The sequence below is a fragment of the Nothoprocta perdicaria genome, unplaced genomic scaffold, assembly GCF_003342845.1.
Source record: "Nothoprocta perdicaria isolate Ctin4 unplaced genomic scaffold, notPer1 scaffold_213, whole genome shotgun sequence".
NCBI classification, from domain to species: domain Eukaryota; kingdom Metazoa; phylum Chordata; class Aves; order Tinamiformes; family Tinamidae; genus Nothoprocta; species Nothoprocta perdicaria.
This window is the reverse complement of record NW_020455350.1, coordinates 310,019-327,350: the sequence shown is the minus strand read 5'-3', so window position 1 is coordinate 327,350 and position 17,332 is coordinate 310,019. Positions and strand designations below refer to the sequence as shown.

The following is a 17,332-nucleotide window of genomic DNA, read 5'->3' as shown; positions in this document are numbered from 1 at the left end:
GACAATTAGCATTCACATAGAAGATGAATGGCAGCATAAATTAAATATTGCCAAGTGAAAGAGCAAAGATGCAAGATCTGAGCTCAAGGCTGTAAACAAACCAACGGGCAAAAAGGAACAAACAGCGGCTGCAGCAGCTAAGCCATTTGGGAGAGTTACCTTCCAGCATGTGGGACCTTCCCAGCGGGAAGCTGCACACTCGCCTGGTCGCTGCCTGCCCCTCGCTGGCTCCTGGCCAGTTGTGAGGCGGTTTCTTCCTGCTCAAGGATCTGGCGGACCACAGGGACTCCTGGGGAGCACAAGCCCAAGCTGCTCCCATTCTGTGCTCTCCCGCAGCACAGAACACAGCTCTTTGCAGAGGCCCAGGCTTGCTGCTTAAAAGCAAAATCCTAACCTCTTCTCAGCTCTTCTAGCTCCTCTTCTTGCTAGCTACTATCAATCTCTAAGCACAGAAGGACTGAGACTGTCCTTGGCCTCTGTGACCAGCTGAAGAGTATGGGACACTACCTTTCTTGGTGTGGCCATCTGTGCAAGGCCATTACCAATATTAATTCAATACAAACTTGCAATATGCCTCTCAGATATGCAAGCACTACTAATTACCACACACACAGAAGAAAAAAAAAAAAAAAAAAAAAAAACAGAGATAATATAAATTCTAAGTAAACAAAAGGTACTGGTTGAATAGTGACATTCTCCAGCCTGCCCAAGCAGTCGTTCTTACTGCACTGACAGCTCCAGTTTATCAACAGCTGGAGAAGTCAGAATTGCTTCTGCTGTGAAACCACTAAACACGTGAATAGCTAAAAGGTAGAGCATAAAAGTGACAGAAACACAGGGATTGCCAAATGGAATCACACAAAATGGCCCTTCAAACTCAGATAGTGCCTAGCAGCAGATGCCTTGGAGGAAGGAAACTCCCTCCCTCTCTCCCTGGGGACAATTATCAATTATCCTGCTTAGAAAGAAAATGTTTTCCTACTTCCATACTTCTTACCATTCATCTTAATGCTGTATAAAGTGGTTTTGCCCATGTATTTCTTCCCATAAGCATTTTATTCCTTTGTCCAAATTGCTCCTTACTTTGAACTAAAATGACATATTCCACAGGGTGATCGGAAAGGACTTCTTGTAAGTGAACAAAGGTATCTGCACAAATCCCAAGGTGAAAGCAATTATCACACAGTATTGCACACTGCAAAACTGAGAAATAGGGACAAGAGAGTCTTGCCAAGATGTTAAAAAAATCAGTGATAAAACACAGTCTCCTTGACTCCTCATTTTGTGCCTAAAAAGAAGAGGAGGAACAGTCAAACTGAGGCCTTTGGAGCACAGCCTTGCACTGCTGTGGCTAATCTAGGTGTGCAACTTTTCTCCTCTCTTGTTCCAGTACTCCTCCCTCCCAATCAGTGCTTTTCAACCCACAGATCTTCCCAAACTATAATTAAGAAGTAGCTTTTGGTGCAAGTGATGACAGTCCTTTCGTGGAGAAGGTGCATGGATAAGGGGGACAGACGTGGCAAATTTCATATATCTAAAGACTCAAGACATGAACAGTGGTCTCTTATTCAAAGGCAAAACCAGAGAGAAGCTCCTGGACAAGAGTGCGTTTTCCTTGACATCCCTACTCACAGCCACTGGGAGGCTGCTTGATGATGAGCAGGTTGGACGTCTCCCCTTTCCCGTCTCTCCTTGCCACCTCCTCCCCACGGGAGCAGTAATGGAAAAGTGACTTGCCGCAGAGATAATGCTGGCTTGGAAATGAATTCCTGACCTGCAGAGCCAGCACCAGGGAGAGCTGCAGCTGCTGAGCTCCGCACACCCGGGCTCTGGCTGCTCGCAGAGCGCCGCGCTATCCCGACAGCCTCCACAGAGCGGGCGTGCGCGGAGGCACCAGGAAAACCACTCACGTTTGTGGTTTTCATTTCGGTGGACGGGCGAGGAGCGGGTCTCCTGCTCTCGGGCATCGTCGCCCTCTTCGCTGGCGAGGTGAGTGTGGGCGTAATGGTAGCTCAGCCCAGGCCGGTTCTTGTAGCGCTTGCCACAGACTGGGAAGAGAGGAGATAGGAGAAGGAGAGCAGAGACATCAGTACCACCAGCAGCAACAACAGCAGCCATCAGAGCAAAACCCCTTCCCCACAACAGTGATACCACACACCCAACAGTCTTGCTGGAAACGCTACTGATGGGTTTTAGTCCAAGGGGGCAGAACCTGCAGCCCCGTGGCCCCAGAGCAGCCCTCCCTGCCACGCAGCCACGCTCCCTGCAGCCAGCCTGGCAGCCCACGCTCAGTCTCCAAGGGCCCCGGCTGCTCCCTCTCTGCCGGGATCACCAACCACACTGCCCACAAAATCAAAGGCAAGGCCGGTTGGGATGCTGGTGCTACACGGGGCAGAGCAGTGGAGACCGAACTGAGAAGAAAGGATGTTATTTTCTTGTTTGCTGGTCTCTGAGAGAAGGAAACTGTATTACTTCAAAAATAAAAAAAAAAAAAAAAAAAGCAAAAATGATGTTCTTTAAAAGAGTCATTAAACAGGTTTCACAGATTCCCAGGCAAGACGAAGAGCTTCTTGCTAAAGAACATTTAGCAGCGCTACTTCTCTTCAGGGAATCCAGGTAAACTTCACATTCAGCATTCCAATAAAGAACTCAACGTATGACAGAGAATTCCCCTTCTAAGGAGTCTCATTTTATTCCTTAAGATTCAAAATAAAGGTTTCCTTCCTATGAAAAATTTGCACGCATCTGTATTTCCTAGACTGCCCCAGAGATAACAAGAAATCGGTCATCTTTTTTTTATTATTATTATTATTCTTTTTTTTTTCCCTATTGTTTATTCAGGAAACTTCAAATGTGGCAAGAGCTGTTGATCAGAGTAATCATCAGTCCAAGGACAACTAGAAAATGCTCACTGTTTAAATGATTTCAAAAAGATAACTCCTTTTCAGAAGAGGTAGATTTACACTCCTAGCAGATTATTTGAGTATAATATTGTGTCCTACTCTATCCCCCTTTTTCATGTGTGTTTGAAGATAAAAGTTAAAAACACATGCCTCTATTAAGAACTGCACTCAAAAATCTCTGCTTAAATCATTTTCAAATCATGATCTAATAATCAGAGCTGTACTGACATGGGTGGACACTCTTGGACCTTGGTAGCTCAGCAATTCTGTCCTCCTCTCACAAAGCTTGATTCTGTATCACTGCTGACTTTGGTACCAACTCAGACAATGAGCTTTAAAAACCCAGGCCCATTTACCTATTACAGTTTTTTTCTTTGTTTTTTAATATTTAATACATATATCTATTCCTAAAAAATCTACCTGATTCTATTACCTTCAGCACTACCTGAAACCATATCCACAATTCTAGCTGTCTAGTTGCTACATTTTAAAAGCATAGTGTCCTTGAAAATAGATCTCATCCAGCTTTCTCTGTCAATGCACAAAAGGAAACTTGCATTCCTTGTAGAAAATCCCAAGGCTGTAGCCTTTCCTCCACTCCCTACGTGATCCTGCAGGGATTTTAGTTGCAGAGTTAATGGTAACATAGGAAGCCAGGTGGGTTTGCAGCCTTTACCTCCTCCAGCAAAATACACCAGATTAACAGGAAAAAAACATAGCAAGAACTGGTACAAGCTGAGGCAGCAGTAACTCTGCAGCTGGGCCCTTCCTACTGGCAAAACTCTTTCAAATGGCCAGAGGGCCTCCAAGGGTGGCAGCGGGCTGAGCCATTCCTGGCTAAAAACAAAGCCAAGGGACTTTTTAGCCAGAGCTGAGGGAAAAGAGCTTCATTTACATAGTTGCAAATCCTTTGTAGGGTTTGTGGATGAAAAATCTGCTGTTTCCAGCAGTTTTTTTCTTGGAGTCGAGACTTTTCCTCCTTTCAAATTCATGTTCTATCATGAAAAAAAGTCCTAAGCAATGCCATGAGATGAAACCAACCACTGGGATTTCCTATTCCCCATGCAAGTTAGACTTTGTTTTGTAGGGGAAGACTTTGTAGGGCTTAGAGTTTGTTCTGTGGACAAAGAGGTATCATGATTTTAACTGGGCAAAAGAATCATTGGCTTCATAAAGAGTTTGCCAGGATAAAAACTAAGTCAGAACTTCAGGGCTTCTCCAACAGATTGGAATCCCCTCAAATTCACCCTAATCTCTTATTTTCCAGATAGAGCACATTTTCTTAATCTACCATATCATTGAGTAAGAAGTAGTTTCTATAAAAGGGTGCTCATTAATAAACACTTAACTCTTATATAACTCTTCCCACTGCAAGACTGGCTTTTCAAACATTAATTAATCTTCCCCCACATTCCTAAGTGGGAAATATTACCCTCATTTCACTGCTGCAAGAAGAGAACCACAAAGGGGCTCAGCGACTTGCCCACACAGTAATCCTTTGTCATTACCAGCCTTAGAATTCGTGAGTTCTCAATATCCAAACCAGTGCTCACACCACATCATGCTCATTTTGGGAGCTGACAAAAGCATAAGGAGAACTGGTTCCCCCAGTTTGAAAGGCATGCTGGTGATTATGGGCTAACACTATGCAGCTCGCACACAATAAGCGAGCGTACGCCTTTCACAAGCTTTGCTGGGTGGCTCTGCCTCCCTTTCGGTAGCTTTGCCTTTTTGTATCTTTAATTTTCCTTGCTGGATAGGCTCATCATCCTTGCATGTGGTAGATTTCATCCTGATTCTCCACACTGGGAAGTTGACTTGATCTTTAATTACGTAGCCAAACCCAATGCGAACAGCAGGAATTTATAGGCTGTGACCCAATCCAGTTCCTCCTGCATTTAAAGGATGTATTTTTTTCTACCCTGATTGCAACCTTAGGAACAGGCTGGGAAGTTAGTAGTAATAACGCAGGGCAGATCAAGCCCCACAAATGGGGAGGAGGAGAAGATCCTGTTAGGCCACCGGACACTCTCCTGCAATGAATGCTGCACTCCTTCCAGTCTGCAGATTGAAATGAAGAAGTTACACAACCATGTTATGGGGAAAACAAACTAATTTGCAGAGAGTTTAATCATATGCACAGGGTGCTTCACAGAAGAAGCTTCTAAGTTCTGACCTGTAACTGCCTGCCTCTTTTTGGATAAACAAATTCTCTCTGTTTATGTTTCTCTACAACTACAATTAATACAAAATATTTCCCCTGCTTTAAAACAAAGTCTAAAATCTATGACTTAAAGGATTTCCTCATCAAAAATTTAATGGCTGTGCTGCTGTCATTTTGAAATTGTTACACATTTGGTCCTTGGCAGACTGAGAGCTGTGTTCCAGCCAGCTCTCCACATACATTTTGTACAATCTGTCACCAGTATGAGACAGAAGGAAACAATTCATGTTTTCAGTGGAAATAGGAAATAGGGGGAATACATGTGGGTTTTTTTTTTCACTGAATCTTGCTCCTTCATTGTCTTCTCTTTTCTCCTCTGCCTCCCATTTGATCTTCTTGGCTGGACTGGGTCAAATGCTGAAGCTTAGGTTAACTACCGGCAGGCAGTCACTCCTCAAAGTTATCCTCCTGTCGCACCACTCACTCCACTCCAAAAAAAAATTCCTTGTTTTGCACTCATTTGAAAACATAATCACCACTATTGCAACAGCCATGCCCAGTCTCTGGCAATTCTAGACCTCTCAGACTTCAGCACATTGTATTTGACGCCCATTGACGGGAAAGGCATCATATTTGCCCCTTGCCGAACAGTATTGTCATATTACACACCTCTTTTATCAGGGCAGCTATTTGGTAACCTATTTCTTACTTATTTTTCTTATTTCTGTTATTATTTTCTGTAGAGAATAAATAGTCTTTATTTCACTGCCCCCAAAGAAACAACCCCGGAATCCACCTGCTTTATTATGACAACAAGCATGCTGAACTATCAAACAAAACATGTGCAGATCATTAACAATATGAATGTCCACATTTTAATAAATTAATTGCTGGCAGGACCAAAGCAGGAAACAGATACCCTGTATGAGCAGAACATGGTCACTCAGCAGAGCAAATTCTGTTCCCCTTCCTACCGTGTGCCCCAACCCAGGCCTATGCTAATCAATATAAAATAATGCTGAGAGTTCTTGCTTCTGTCACAGTGCAGCAATCAGTACCCAGTACAGCAGAAGAGTTGGTGGAAGAGTTGCTTTTTGGGTTCATCTGCACAATCACCTTATTCTAGATCGTATTGCTTATTAACTGCTTAGGGATTCACTAGAAAGGATAATACGAGGAGATGATTTAGGGCTTATACTGCTAATAGTTTAAAAGGAAGCTGAAGTCATAGTAGAGATTTATGAGAAGCATGTTAAAAACATATTGCTACAATCAAAGCATTTTCGAAACAGATTTTCACAGTGATATTTAAACAAGACTGTGTCCTAAGAAGTAACAGTACTAGCAGTAGACTCATTCTTAATATCTGTGAGAATTAAGGTATCAGATTAACTAGGAGAATAAGTAAAAAGCAGCCTACATCATGATTTATCTTGCAGGCATTCTGCACTCCTGCAAACCTCCCTAAGAATCAATGAGATGTCTGTTAAAATGACTATGGCAGGATCAAGTCAATTTGGAGGAGCAGAGAAAGAAAGCTGGAGACTATTAAGGTAATTATTAAAGCAGTCACTTTGGAAACTTATACAGGAAAATATTCCCTAAAGACCAGGGCACAAGGAATTACATTAAGCACGTAATGCTAGAACACCATAATATTTGCTTTCCAAAGGAACCTGAAAGAGACAGATCCTCAGTTCACACTGAAATTCACGGGAATCTGTTAATCTCAGGTCTGAAGATTCGAGCCTCAAGATTTCACCTTTTTATTGATAGACACAATGATAAGTTTCCTGTAGAAAGGCAGTGGAGAAGAAAGAAAAGAACCTTGAAATTATGAAATTTCAGTACTCTGCTGGATGATGAATCCACAGAAACACCAGAAGCACGTTTCAAGCTCTAATGCTTTGATTGTACAGTCAAACATTTAAAAAAAAAAAAAAAGTTCTGGGTAATTATTACTAGTTCAAAGTCAAGTTCAAAGTAGGGCCCTAGGGATCAAGTCTTGTACAATACGAGCAGGTAGGCACTTAGTGGGATATTCATGAAAACCAGTGAGGAGCCTACCTCCACTTGGAATCTGCAAGAATTAGGAGCCTAATCCTTTGCAGACGTCACAAGGCCCCTTTCTGCATCTTCAAGCACCTGAAAGAGTCCATTTTGGGCCTAATGCTTGCATCTGTTTTATTATTGAAGAGTAGGTTAGAGAGTGAAAAAGATCAAACATGCAGAGAACTAATTGTTGAAGAAAATACTGGAAAATAATATAGAAGCTTAATTAATCAAATAACTCTTTCAAAGAGTAACATTATTAGTGAATATTCATATGAGGCCTAGTAAAGAAAACGTTACAAACAGAACAAAGTAGTACAGTGAGGAAACTAAAGATGACAGATAATCAGCCTGAGTAGAAACAGGTTGAAGAGGGAAGAAACAAGAAGTTGCAGGAAATGGCACATTAAATATGAACTCACATAATGGACAGGGTGAAAATTACTTTGCCATTGAAACGTTAGAAACAGAGATGGGGAGAAGTGTCTTGCATTGAAAAAAGGGTTGCAAAATTATCTAATAGGCCAATCATCTCTGCATCTCTTACAGATATATATCATAGCACGTTGCAAAAATCCAAGTTCTATAGGTAAAAAGAAGTTACTCATAGAAATATCAATCAGTTTTCTTTCTTCTCAAGTGGTTCTGGTCTCAAAACAGCATGTTTGTTTTAGTTTTGGCCACTACTGTTTAAACGAGACCCTTTGGAGATCTTTCAGAGAAAAGAAACAAGCTTAGAAACAGACCTGAAGAAAACACAGCTGAAAGAAGTTACAATAACTGTTTTCAAATATGGAAAAAGGACATTGTTATCCACTAAGAAGAGAGCAAGAAGAACTGGTCTGAGACTACAGCAGAGAAAATTCAGGGGAAATATTTGGAGAAAGCTAAAAATTAAGATTTTTTTTTGACAAAAGACTGCAGAATCAGTGTGTCTGGGTATGAGCAAGGTTGCATTAGTTCATGGTCCTGCAGAGATCATAACAAGGTTTCAGTTAACTCTCATTTTGCACCAAGAACAGATTTGAATGCATGACTCAAACTCAGAAGGACTATGAATAAAGGATACGATATGGAAGTTGTTATGCTAAAAATTCAATTTATGTAAGAATAAGACTAAAAGGAGACAAGGACATATTGGACATACTAGTAAAAGAGAGAGAAACAACTCCTTTTACAGACAAACAAGGAAAATCTTCCATAAATGGAGGGAGAGAAAATAAAACTGGAAGCAAGTATGTATCTGGGTAAGTTACAATGGGAAAAAGAAAAGAATGAAAGCAGGCAAATGAGGATAGACAGGAAGAAAGCTAATAACTTTCTTATAGAACCAACCATTCTGGCTAGAGAAAGACACAGACATCCAAAGTCATGAAGCTCAGGTGCTACAACTTGCCATTTTTATCCCAGAATACAAGTTTCTGAATAAAAATTCAATTAAAAAAAGTTTTCCAAAGATAGAAAACAAAATATAGTAAACAATCCAAAATAATAAAACAGTTTTGAAGTAGACTTCTGTGGTAGGACTGTGGTAGGATTGGTGGCTCCTCGGCTGATCATTTGACAAGCACATGACACCCATTCTTGTTATACATGTATTCTTACCTTCTTTCACTCTACCCCTCTTCTAAAATCACACGCCCAGTTTATCTGGAACAGCTGAAATGGAGTATCTTGAAATGGAGTATCTTTTCTTGCTTGGTATCACAGGGTTTTCTTTGCTCCTCAGGACTAGTTTTCACCAGCCTTGCAGGCATCTGCTCTATCTCCCAGCCAGATATTCAAACTAGATTAGCATCTGCTCTGACCCAGCTGCTGATCCATTATGCTGTGTTACCATCTCTCGCCTATACCCATCTCACAGCATGCTTTTCTGCAGCTTGCACTATCAAACTTATTCTTTTTTTCCCCCAAGGGAGCTCGAGGCACAACACTGTTCAATGGAAATCCCTGAAAATACAACAGGTTTTCCACTTGCTTATTTGATGAAATCAAAACATTTCATGACATATCAAAACATAACACAGAGTAACACAAAATTTTGAGCTTTCCAAAACTTTTTGAGCACAGGCATTCCATATTTCCAATCAGTTTGAAAACTGGTTTAGAGTATTTATTATTGGTTTAGAGGTGATTGCCTGTTCCAACAAAGACAGGCCTTTCCAGGAATTACTTTCCCATCTTCCAATGCAAGGGTCAGTGTCAGCAAGGGAGAAGGCAGTGGTAAAGGAATGGAGACTTGATGTTGCTCTTTCATCATCTTACTGACACAGACAGGTGTTTCACATATAGATGAATGCTACTGATATTCTTGTTTCCTGTACATATGATTGCATAACTATGAAAAAAGAATGAAGTAGTTCTTCACCAAAATCACCTTTTGTGACTATACATTTAAATAAGACTTTTTTTCAGTTATGCCTGTGTTCCCTCTATAGCCATTTTCCAAACACAAATATCGGAACATATGCAAAAAAAAAACCCAAACAAACAAACAAAAAAAAAAAAAAAATCTGAAAGTAAACTAGAGAATATATCCAAAAAAAAAGTGTCAAACCATTAAGGTTTGACATATTACTATTGTGACATATTACTAATAACTCATATTACTAATGTGACAAAATATTTTTCTAATCTACCATAAATTAGATTGACCTACCCACAAAAAAAAAGAAAAAATACATTCAAGAAAACCTTCAGTGGGCTGACCAGGGAAAACCTGATCACGCAAGCAGGAAAGACAACTCAACAAACTGGTTATTAACAATGAATTGTATGTAATATTTCTAAAGAAAGTTAATAGGGGCAAGATGTTATTTCAGGGTGATGGCAGCACCACTGGGACAGCTCTCTCCTTCTGCTCCACAGCAAGGCAAAAGAGTTCTGCTACCACATAACCCTTTTCTCAAACACCTACACTGGAAAAGGGGAGCCCCTGGATTCCACATTTTCTTATGACTCTCTGACTACATGTCTCTTGAAAATGAAAGATATCTGTCACACGAAAAATGATTTTATTCTCCAAAACCAAACAAGAAATGTATGCTTCTAACTGTAAGCCAAGGCAAAATTCTGAGAGTACAACACTGCCAGAACCTTGCTCAGAACCTTTCTGCTGCCTCCCTCAATATTGTAGCTGTTTTATCTCCTACGTGCACATCACTACTATGTATGTTGCGAGATTTCCATAAGATTTTACAGCAGAACAAGATTAGACAATAAAAAGTCATTATGTTCAGAATGACTGCACCACTGATAAATGTATTTGGATATTCCAAGGATGTTCAGAAAAGAGATAAAGACAGTCATGCACATACCACACAGGAAAGAAGGAGGAGATGAATACAGGTTCCTACATATGTCTTAGAAGACATATTTCAAAATCACTGAAGATTTTTGGATCACGGAAGTGAAGACCTCCTACTATTCTCCTACTTCTACTAACTTTTGTTACCTTGCTGTCTGGCAAGATAGAAGGTACTTTGTCGCACAAATTACTATTGCACGTACTACCTTAGGTGGTGTTAAGGTGGGAGATTAAGGTTAAGGTGGGAGGCCTCAAAAATATGTGGGTAAGATAAGTGTCCCTCACAGAAACAAAATAATGAAGTGGAAAAGAATATCAAAAGAAGAGGAAGAGTACCAAGGACTAGATTTAACAGAAACATGTTCTGTACCAACTCTGGGGCTCCCTCCTTATATTTGGGCTCCTATCCTATTTCTGTTTGGGCAATACACTATTTCACAAGCAGTGCCACTGAAAGGTGACACAGCATGGCCAAAGAGAATGAGTGTCAAAACCATGCACTCCAGTTGTGTGTCTTCTTAGAAGAGCTCAATTCCTGATGATACCATAAGAGTCCTTTCTGAGTGAGGGATAAGGCCTTAGCCCCGTGAGATTTTAAAATAATTAAAGGGAAGAGAATCACCAAAGATATGAGGAGATACAACAAGTGTGAAGTACCTTTATCGGAGATTTTTGACTTACACTTTTGTTTGTAACTATCTGAAACACAGAAAGAAATAGAAGGTGAATCTTACACAGGGAAAAGGAAGATAAAAGGCAGAGAAGCCAGTAAAAGAGAAGGAGAGAGAAACAGAAGAGATTATTTATTCTAGTGCAGAGGGAAGCGGAGTCTTGCTGAGGACTTAATTTTATTTCCTTCATGCAAAAACACCAAGAACAGCAGCAGCGGCAGGTGGCAACATGCAAGTCAGAGAGCAGCAGAACACTTTGCTGGAAAGGAAAAGATGAAGCCCTGAGTGCACCGAGCTGCTAGTACCAGGCTTGAAGCATAATCAGTTGTCTGGGTGCTACTTACTATCACAAACATAGGGTTTGTCATGATCATCCTGGGAGGCAGCATCATTCCGTCTCCTGCCACCTCCAGATCCCCGAGCCTGCAAGTATAAGAAGAATGTTAACATTATCCCACTGCCCCTCAGCGTTCTTGATGCCCTTCACCCTTTGTGAAAAATGTCCAATATAGACTAAACAAATCCCCAGCTTCCACACATGTATGCCAGGAGCGGGGCTTGGCCCTTCATCTCCTAAGATCTTCACTATATTAATGGACCCTGCAATGCAGCAGAGATCCCCTCCAGAGATGAACCACACAGTTCATCCATAGCAGAAGGTCACTGCCAGAACACATTCAGTAGAAGTATCATCACACATTCATTTCTGAAGATGTTCAAATACTTTTATTACTGAATATGAATGAATGAACAGGTGACAGAGGATACATACAGCCCTTAAATCAGCCAGGTCCCAAACAGAACAGAATTAAAACTATTTGCTTTAATATTTCTAAAGAAAGGACTGCTTTTTATTTTGGGGTTTTGTTGTGTTTTCTAGCTAAAAAGCAAGGTTTTGAAATGGCCTTCTGGTAAGGACAAAGATAAAACGGTTCTTGTGAAGTGGAGCTTTGCTGAGTTAGTGGAAAAGGTAACATGGCTATTCACAATAGTAGAGAACTGGAATTATCCAGAAAGGTCCTTTTATAATTTATTGTTCCTAAAGGATACTGACCTGACAACCTGGAACTAACACCCTCTGCTTGTCCACAGTGCACTCCGCTCTGTCCTGAACTCCAGGGGTAAGAGTGGAATTCACCACCAAAGCCCCTTGGTTCTGACCCTGCTCTGCTGAGATGACAAGCGGACATTGGTACCCCTCTAGCAGCAGAGGCTGTGAGGGAACTGAGCACAGGCCTTCAATTATTTCACCATAGCTAATGTGCAGTCTGTAGATAACAATAATTCTGGACTAGATCTTCATTTCAGCAAGTGATCTGAAACTGGATGGCTACGGAGCCCTGTAGTAATTCTGCAAGCTAGGCTGATCCCAAGCAAAAGTAACTAAATTGTTTCTGCTGTTTTTGTTAATAAACTGTTGATGCCTCTCCTTAAACAAGACTTCATGACTCGAGTCCTTTCAGCTTTTATGTGTGAAAATAAGAAAGTGACAGAGCTTCATCAAGTAAAGCCAGAAAAGACACAGCAATTCTGAGAATATTAGTGCTCCAGATACAAAAGGGTCATAAAAGTTCTGTCTCCCTTCTATGGATGTGGCATTGCACTAGCACTATTTGAGCTGCACTCCCTCATACATCTAACGTGAAGGAACAAGAATCAGTTTTACATTGATTCTGTCAAAATAGAAATTCATAGAAACCTCACGTATTATTTCCCTGGGATTGCTCAGGTCTAGCTCTTATCACAGTCCCAAAGGAAAGACATGGATCTGCCACTGTCTGGTTGGAGTAAATACAATCAGGCATCTGCAATGAGCTCAGTGCAGATCAGCACACACATCCTAAGTGAGATTTGTAAGGGTGAACCAAAAAGCAGTCTCACGCTGGAAAAGGACCCAGCAAGAACTGCTTGGTGGAGGCCGCATTACTGACTGTATCTCATAAAATCAGCCTACTACTCTGCAATATCTTCTGACTGTTAGCTCTGTAAATCCACTCTGGGCTGTGAGATCAATCCTGGGCTAGTTCCTTTCTTCCCTCATTACTGCAAAATGTTCTGCAAGCCAAATTTAGGTCCCTGGCTGCTCCTGTACTCAGCTCATCAAAGATCCTTCACAGAGGCAAGTGATCGGCCCTTCATAAATATTTCTATCAGTGCCCGGACTGGGATCCAATTTCCCTATTCTGTCAGGCTGCACTGCCTCTTCAGAGCTGTAAAAAAAAGCCGCAAAATCTTATTTTTATCACTAATCAGGAGTTCTGACTCTGCTTACACACTGAGAACAGATCTGCTCAGTACGAAGGTACTATTTTTATATAGACATCTTTCAGGATAGGATGGTAATTCAAGGTCTGGTGCTTGGAGTTTCACTAGTCTTACAGCCAGCTGTTTCCCTTCAAAGCGTTCTCTACAGAAAAGCAAGGGTACTGTATTCATGTCATGACCACACGTCAAATATATTTTTTCATGCACTGAACACAGAGGCAGAGATTTTTCAAGTCAGTGACTCTCAATGGGAGTTGGGCTCCTAAATGTCTTTAGTGCCTTTGAAAATGTCCCATGGGGTATTCAGCTGACGAGCACACAGCCTGTACAGGTGCAGCTGCATTCCTCTCCTATCTCCTAGCAAACTGCCTCTCTGAGCTCCTACCATATTTTCCTTGTCCAGCAAAGATACAAAAAAGCTCCTTTTACAAATCCATCACTTTGGCCTTCAGTGTCCTTCCTAGTGCTCCCATGAATTCAGGGCCAGCCTTGAGGGGGTAGCAAAGTTAGGAGCTGCCCCAAAGGCACTAAATGGAGCGCTGCTCGCTGGCTGCCTGCACTCCTGTCTGTTGTATTCAGTCTCCACAGCTGCTTCATTCTGCTGATGTGATGCAGCAAAGACTACGAGACTTGATGTATGAGACCTGGAAGCCATGGCCCTGCAGCCTTCGAGCAGGACTGAAGCAGCCAGAGAGAGCAGCCAGAGGGGCAGATGGAGAAGTCCAGGATTATAAAGAAAATCATGCTGTAGGGAAAGGAAGGGGTATGTGAAATTTGGAAAGCTAAGACAGCAATTCCGCTGCACTAAACCAGCATCAATGCTGTCAATCCTTCTCATTCATTCTCCAAATCCCCAGAGGCCACACTCTGCAGGATCTAGTTTCCTATGCATGTTCTTCCTCTCTACTATTCCACAAAAATATCCTGAGCAATTCCTTCCCAAAAACAAGGTGCTGCCCAGATTTCACGCCCCTTCATTTCAAATCCTGGGACCTGAACCCCATTCTGAGTCAGACTCAGACAACGGGTGCTTGAAAAGTGGCAAAACACTCATGACCAGATGCAATTCAGGCTTTGATTCAGTTCTCAGCAGCTAAGGAATCTGGCCTGATCTTGAAATTCTAATTTATACCAGATTTCACTTTGGTTATTGATGTCATCAAATAAAAAGGAAAATTGCTCAAAGTATTTGGCACTCTTCAAACTTCTCTTTTTATTGGACCCTATGGAATCAGGGCAATAGCAGAGCAGGAGTTAGTTACAAGAGAAAGGTAAGAGATTCTGTTGATCCTGTATTTAATAGGTGATCAGTCTAAGGCAGAAAACATCAGGTAAATTTGTACTTCTAAATGAATGGGACCGCTAGCACCCTCCAACTTCTTTCTTTACAGTAGTAGAGAAAAAACAGTCGAGTTACTCTAAAGTAGTCGTTTCCTGAATGGGAGAGTACCATTTTGCACTTAACAATAAATTCAAGACTTTGTTTACATAGCCCTGGAATATATGATAGAGCTAATTCTCTTCCTCTAAGTAGCATATTCCTATTTGCTATTCACTTGTTCACTCACTCTGCCCAACATGCCCAATTTATGTGAGAGCAACTTATTAGAAGAGAGTTGTTAAGCTGGAATATTAGTTGATAGCTACAGCCAAGTTTGTGTGCATGTATCAATGCTAGCTCCTAGTTTTGGTTACTGGTTCATACAAACTTTCTGAAACTTACATTTTTCTGGAAAATTTTTTTCCAGGTGGGGGTCTTTGGCTAAGAAAGAAAGAAAGAAAGAAACTGGTTCAGGTGATTTTGAGAATAAGGAAGGTGAAATATATACTTATCCAGTTATTAAAGTGCTTTGATCTTATATTAAAGGACTTAAGCTCCAAAATAAACAGGAGCAGAAAACTGAAACAACACAACAACAGAAGAAATCAAAAGAGAAGGTCTGATGCATAAGTACATTGTAAGTATTCAGTGTGGTTTCATGTCTCTCTCATTCAAAAGCGATTATATCCTGCTCATTTGGCCTCAAACGTGGCCCTTCTTGCTTGACTCCTACAAACATCAAAAGGCACCTCTGGAGCTCCTGTGCCCCTGCAGCGCCTGCTGGAGCCAAAGAGAGAAGAAAATGCTCAAAACTGCTGAGAATCGTGTTCACTTCTATTTAGATGCCTCACTTAAGGTGCCACGATTGAAAATGTCGATTCCAAGTTTTAAAATGTTGGCCTCCTTATTCAGCTGGCTCCCTGCTGAAACTGGGAGAAGACATCCTAGGTAAGAGATGGGATTGGGGCTCCCTTAAGGATAAGCTCTTGCCCACTTCAATTAAATGGAAAATTCTTCATGGGCTTCAAGAGGGCCAAACTGACAGCCACAACGTGCTACCTTAGGGAAAGTTGCAAAATGTATTAACATAGTTCAAGTTACCTTTATTAATAATTTTTAGTTCGGCTCTTATGACTGAATTTACCAAATTTACTTTTTGTAATTAGCAAATGTTGTTTCAAAGTATGAGTATTGTAATAGCAGGATGTCATCATAACTATTATAGTTTGCATTAAAATTACAAATACATCACTATAATAAATTTACCCCATCTTTTCACTGGAACAACAATCTTTTTTTCTTGATAAGTAGCAAAAATAAACTGGAAAAATGTAAACAACTATTAAGTGTAGCTTAGAATTACCAAAAGGGTTATCATTGTCATAGACCCACAGATAGACATTTTGCATCTGCAATACATGTGAAAAATATATACTAGAAAGCAGAGATTTGCTTCCTTACTTCCCATTCCTGTACAATATTCACCTACCCGTCCTCTAGGCCTGTTCTTCCGTTTTGGAATATCTTCTTCCAAGTCCTCTTCCTCATTCACTTCATCTGCATTTTCATCATTTTCTAAAACCCTCTGTGGTGGAAAAATAAACAGGAATGATCAGAAGAAAAGAAGATCACACACACAACCAACCGCTGTTCTTTACCACAGAGACTACAGGTTATTAAGTTACAGTTGATTAATGATATAATGCCAAAATAGATCCCAGAATCCCCTTTTCTTTGCACTTAGAGCAAAATTTGCTTTCCCTTCCACTCTCAGTTCTTCAGGGATTTCTCATTAAGAAATACTACTGATATCAGATAACTAAGAAAAACAAGTTCCTAAGAAACACCTTCAGGGCATCACTGAGCACTGATACACCACGACAGTACAGGTACATGTACACTGATAGACCAGGACAGTACAGTCTGTATAAATTCCCTTGTTTGGGAAGCAGGAGTTTTGCATGATCTTGGATTTGGTTTCTTGCACCTTAAATGGTTTATTTTTCCTCTGATGTTGAGAATGAGCTTTCAGAAGAGAGCTTTGAGGTATCTTTTTCAGCTGGCAGTTCAGAAATTTCTTGCTTTAGCAAAAAAAAAAAAAAAAAAAAACTGACAATTCATTCACAGATTCTACTATTTTTATTGAATCTAGACAGTAACATCTTTGGGAGGCTACACCATATACACATCTGCGCAAGCTGATAGAAGAGCTCTTGGTGCACAAGAGCACTGAGGACGTTCAGGTCTTTCTGAAGTTAGTAGAAACAATAAAAGTTCCTTCAATTAATTACTAAATAGGAATAAAAATGAAAATAATCACAATTTATCATCTCACAGAGAATTTCAACCTTTTCATCTTGATCTTACAAATGTAACCACTTGAGAATGAACTCAAGGCTAGCAGCCCTGAAAACAGGCATAAATCAGATACAGCACGGCCAAAGGCAGGACAAGGCAGCATGCCACTAATGCCAAACGGAGTCTCCTGGAGCTCCCCTCAGTGCTTGATCTTGCTGCTGGAAATACAGAGCAGGGCCCCAGCCTCTCCTGCCACTCATGAGGTGAGCACAACTCCCTAAGCGTCTGGTCTGGACACCCTTTTGCTGTGTCACTAGCCATTTAAATGACAACAACATTCAATCATGACGC

The 17,332-nt window shown here is 40.9% G+C and overlaps 1 protein-coding gene across 6 annotated transcripts in view; it reads right to left on the bottom strand.

Annotated features, from left to right (window-relative positions):
- Window positions 1-17,332, bottom strand: part of DPF3 (double PHD fingers 3) — a 161,875-nt gene that overhangs the window by 51,263 nt on the left and 93,280 nt on the right. For all 6 annotated transcript variants that reach the window (XM_026038608.1, XM_026038609.1, XM_026038603.1 and 3 more), the window contains 3 exons: window positions 16,173-16,268; window positions 11,442-11,520; window positions 1,911-2,048 (listed from right to left, as the gene is read on the bottom strand). In XM_026038608.1, the coding sequence (XP_025894393.1) occupies window positions 1,911-2,048; window positions 11,442-11,520; window positions 16,173-16,268 (313 nt within the window). The remainder of the gene's footprint in view (window positions 1-1,910; window positions 2,049-11,441; window positions 11,521-16,172; window positions 16,269-17,332) is intronic.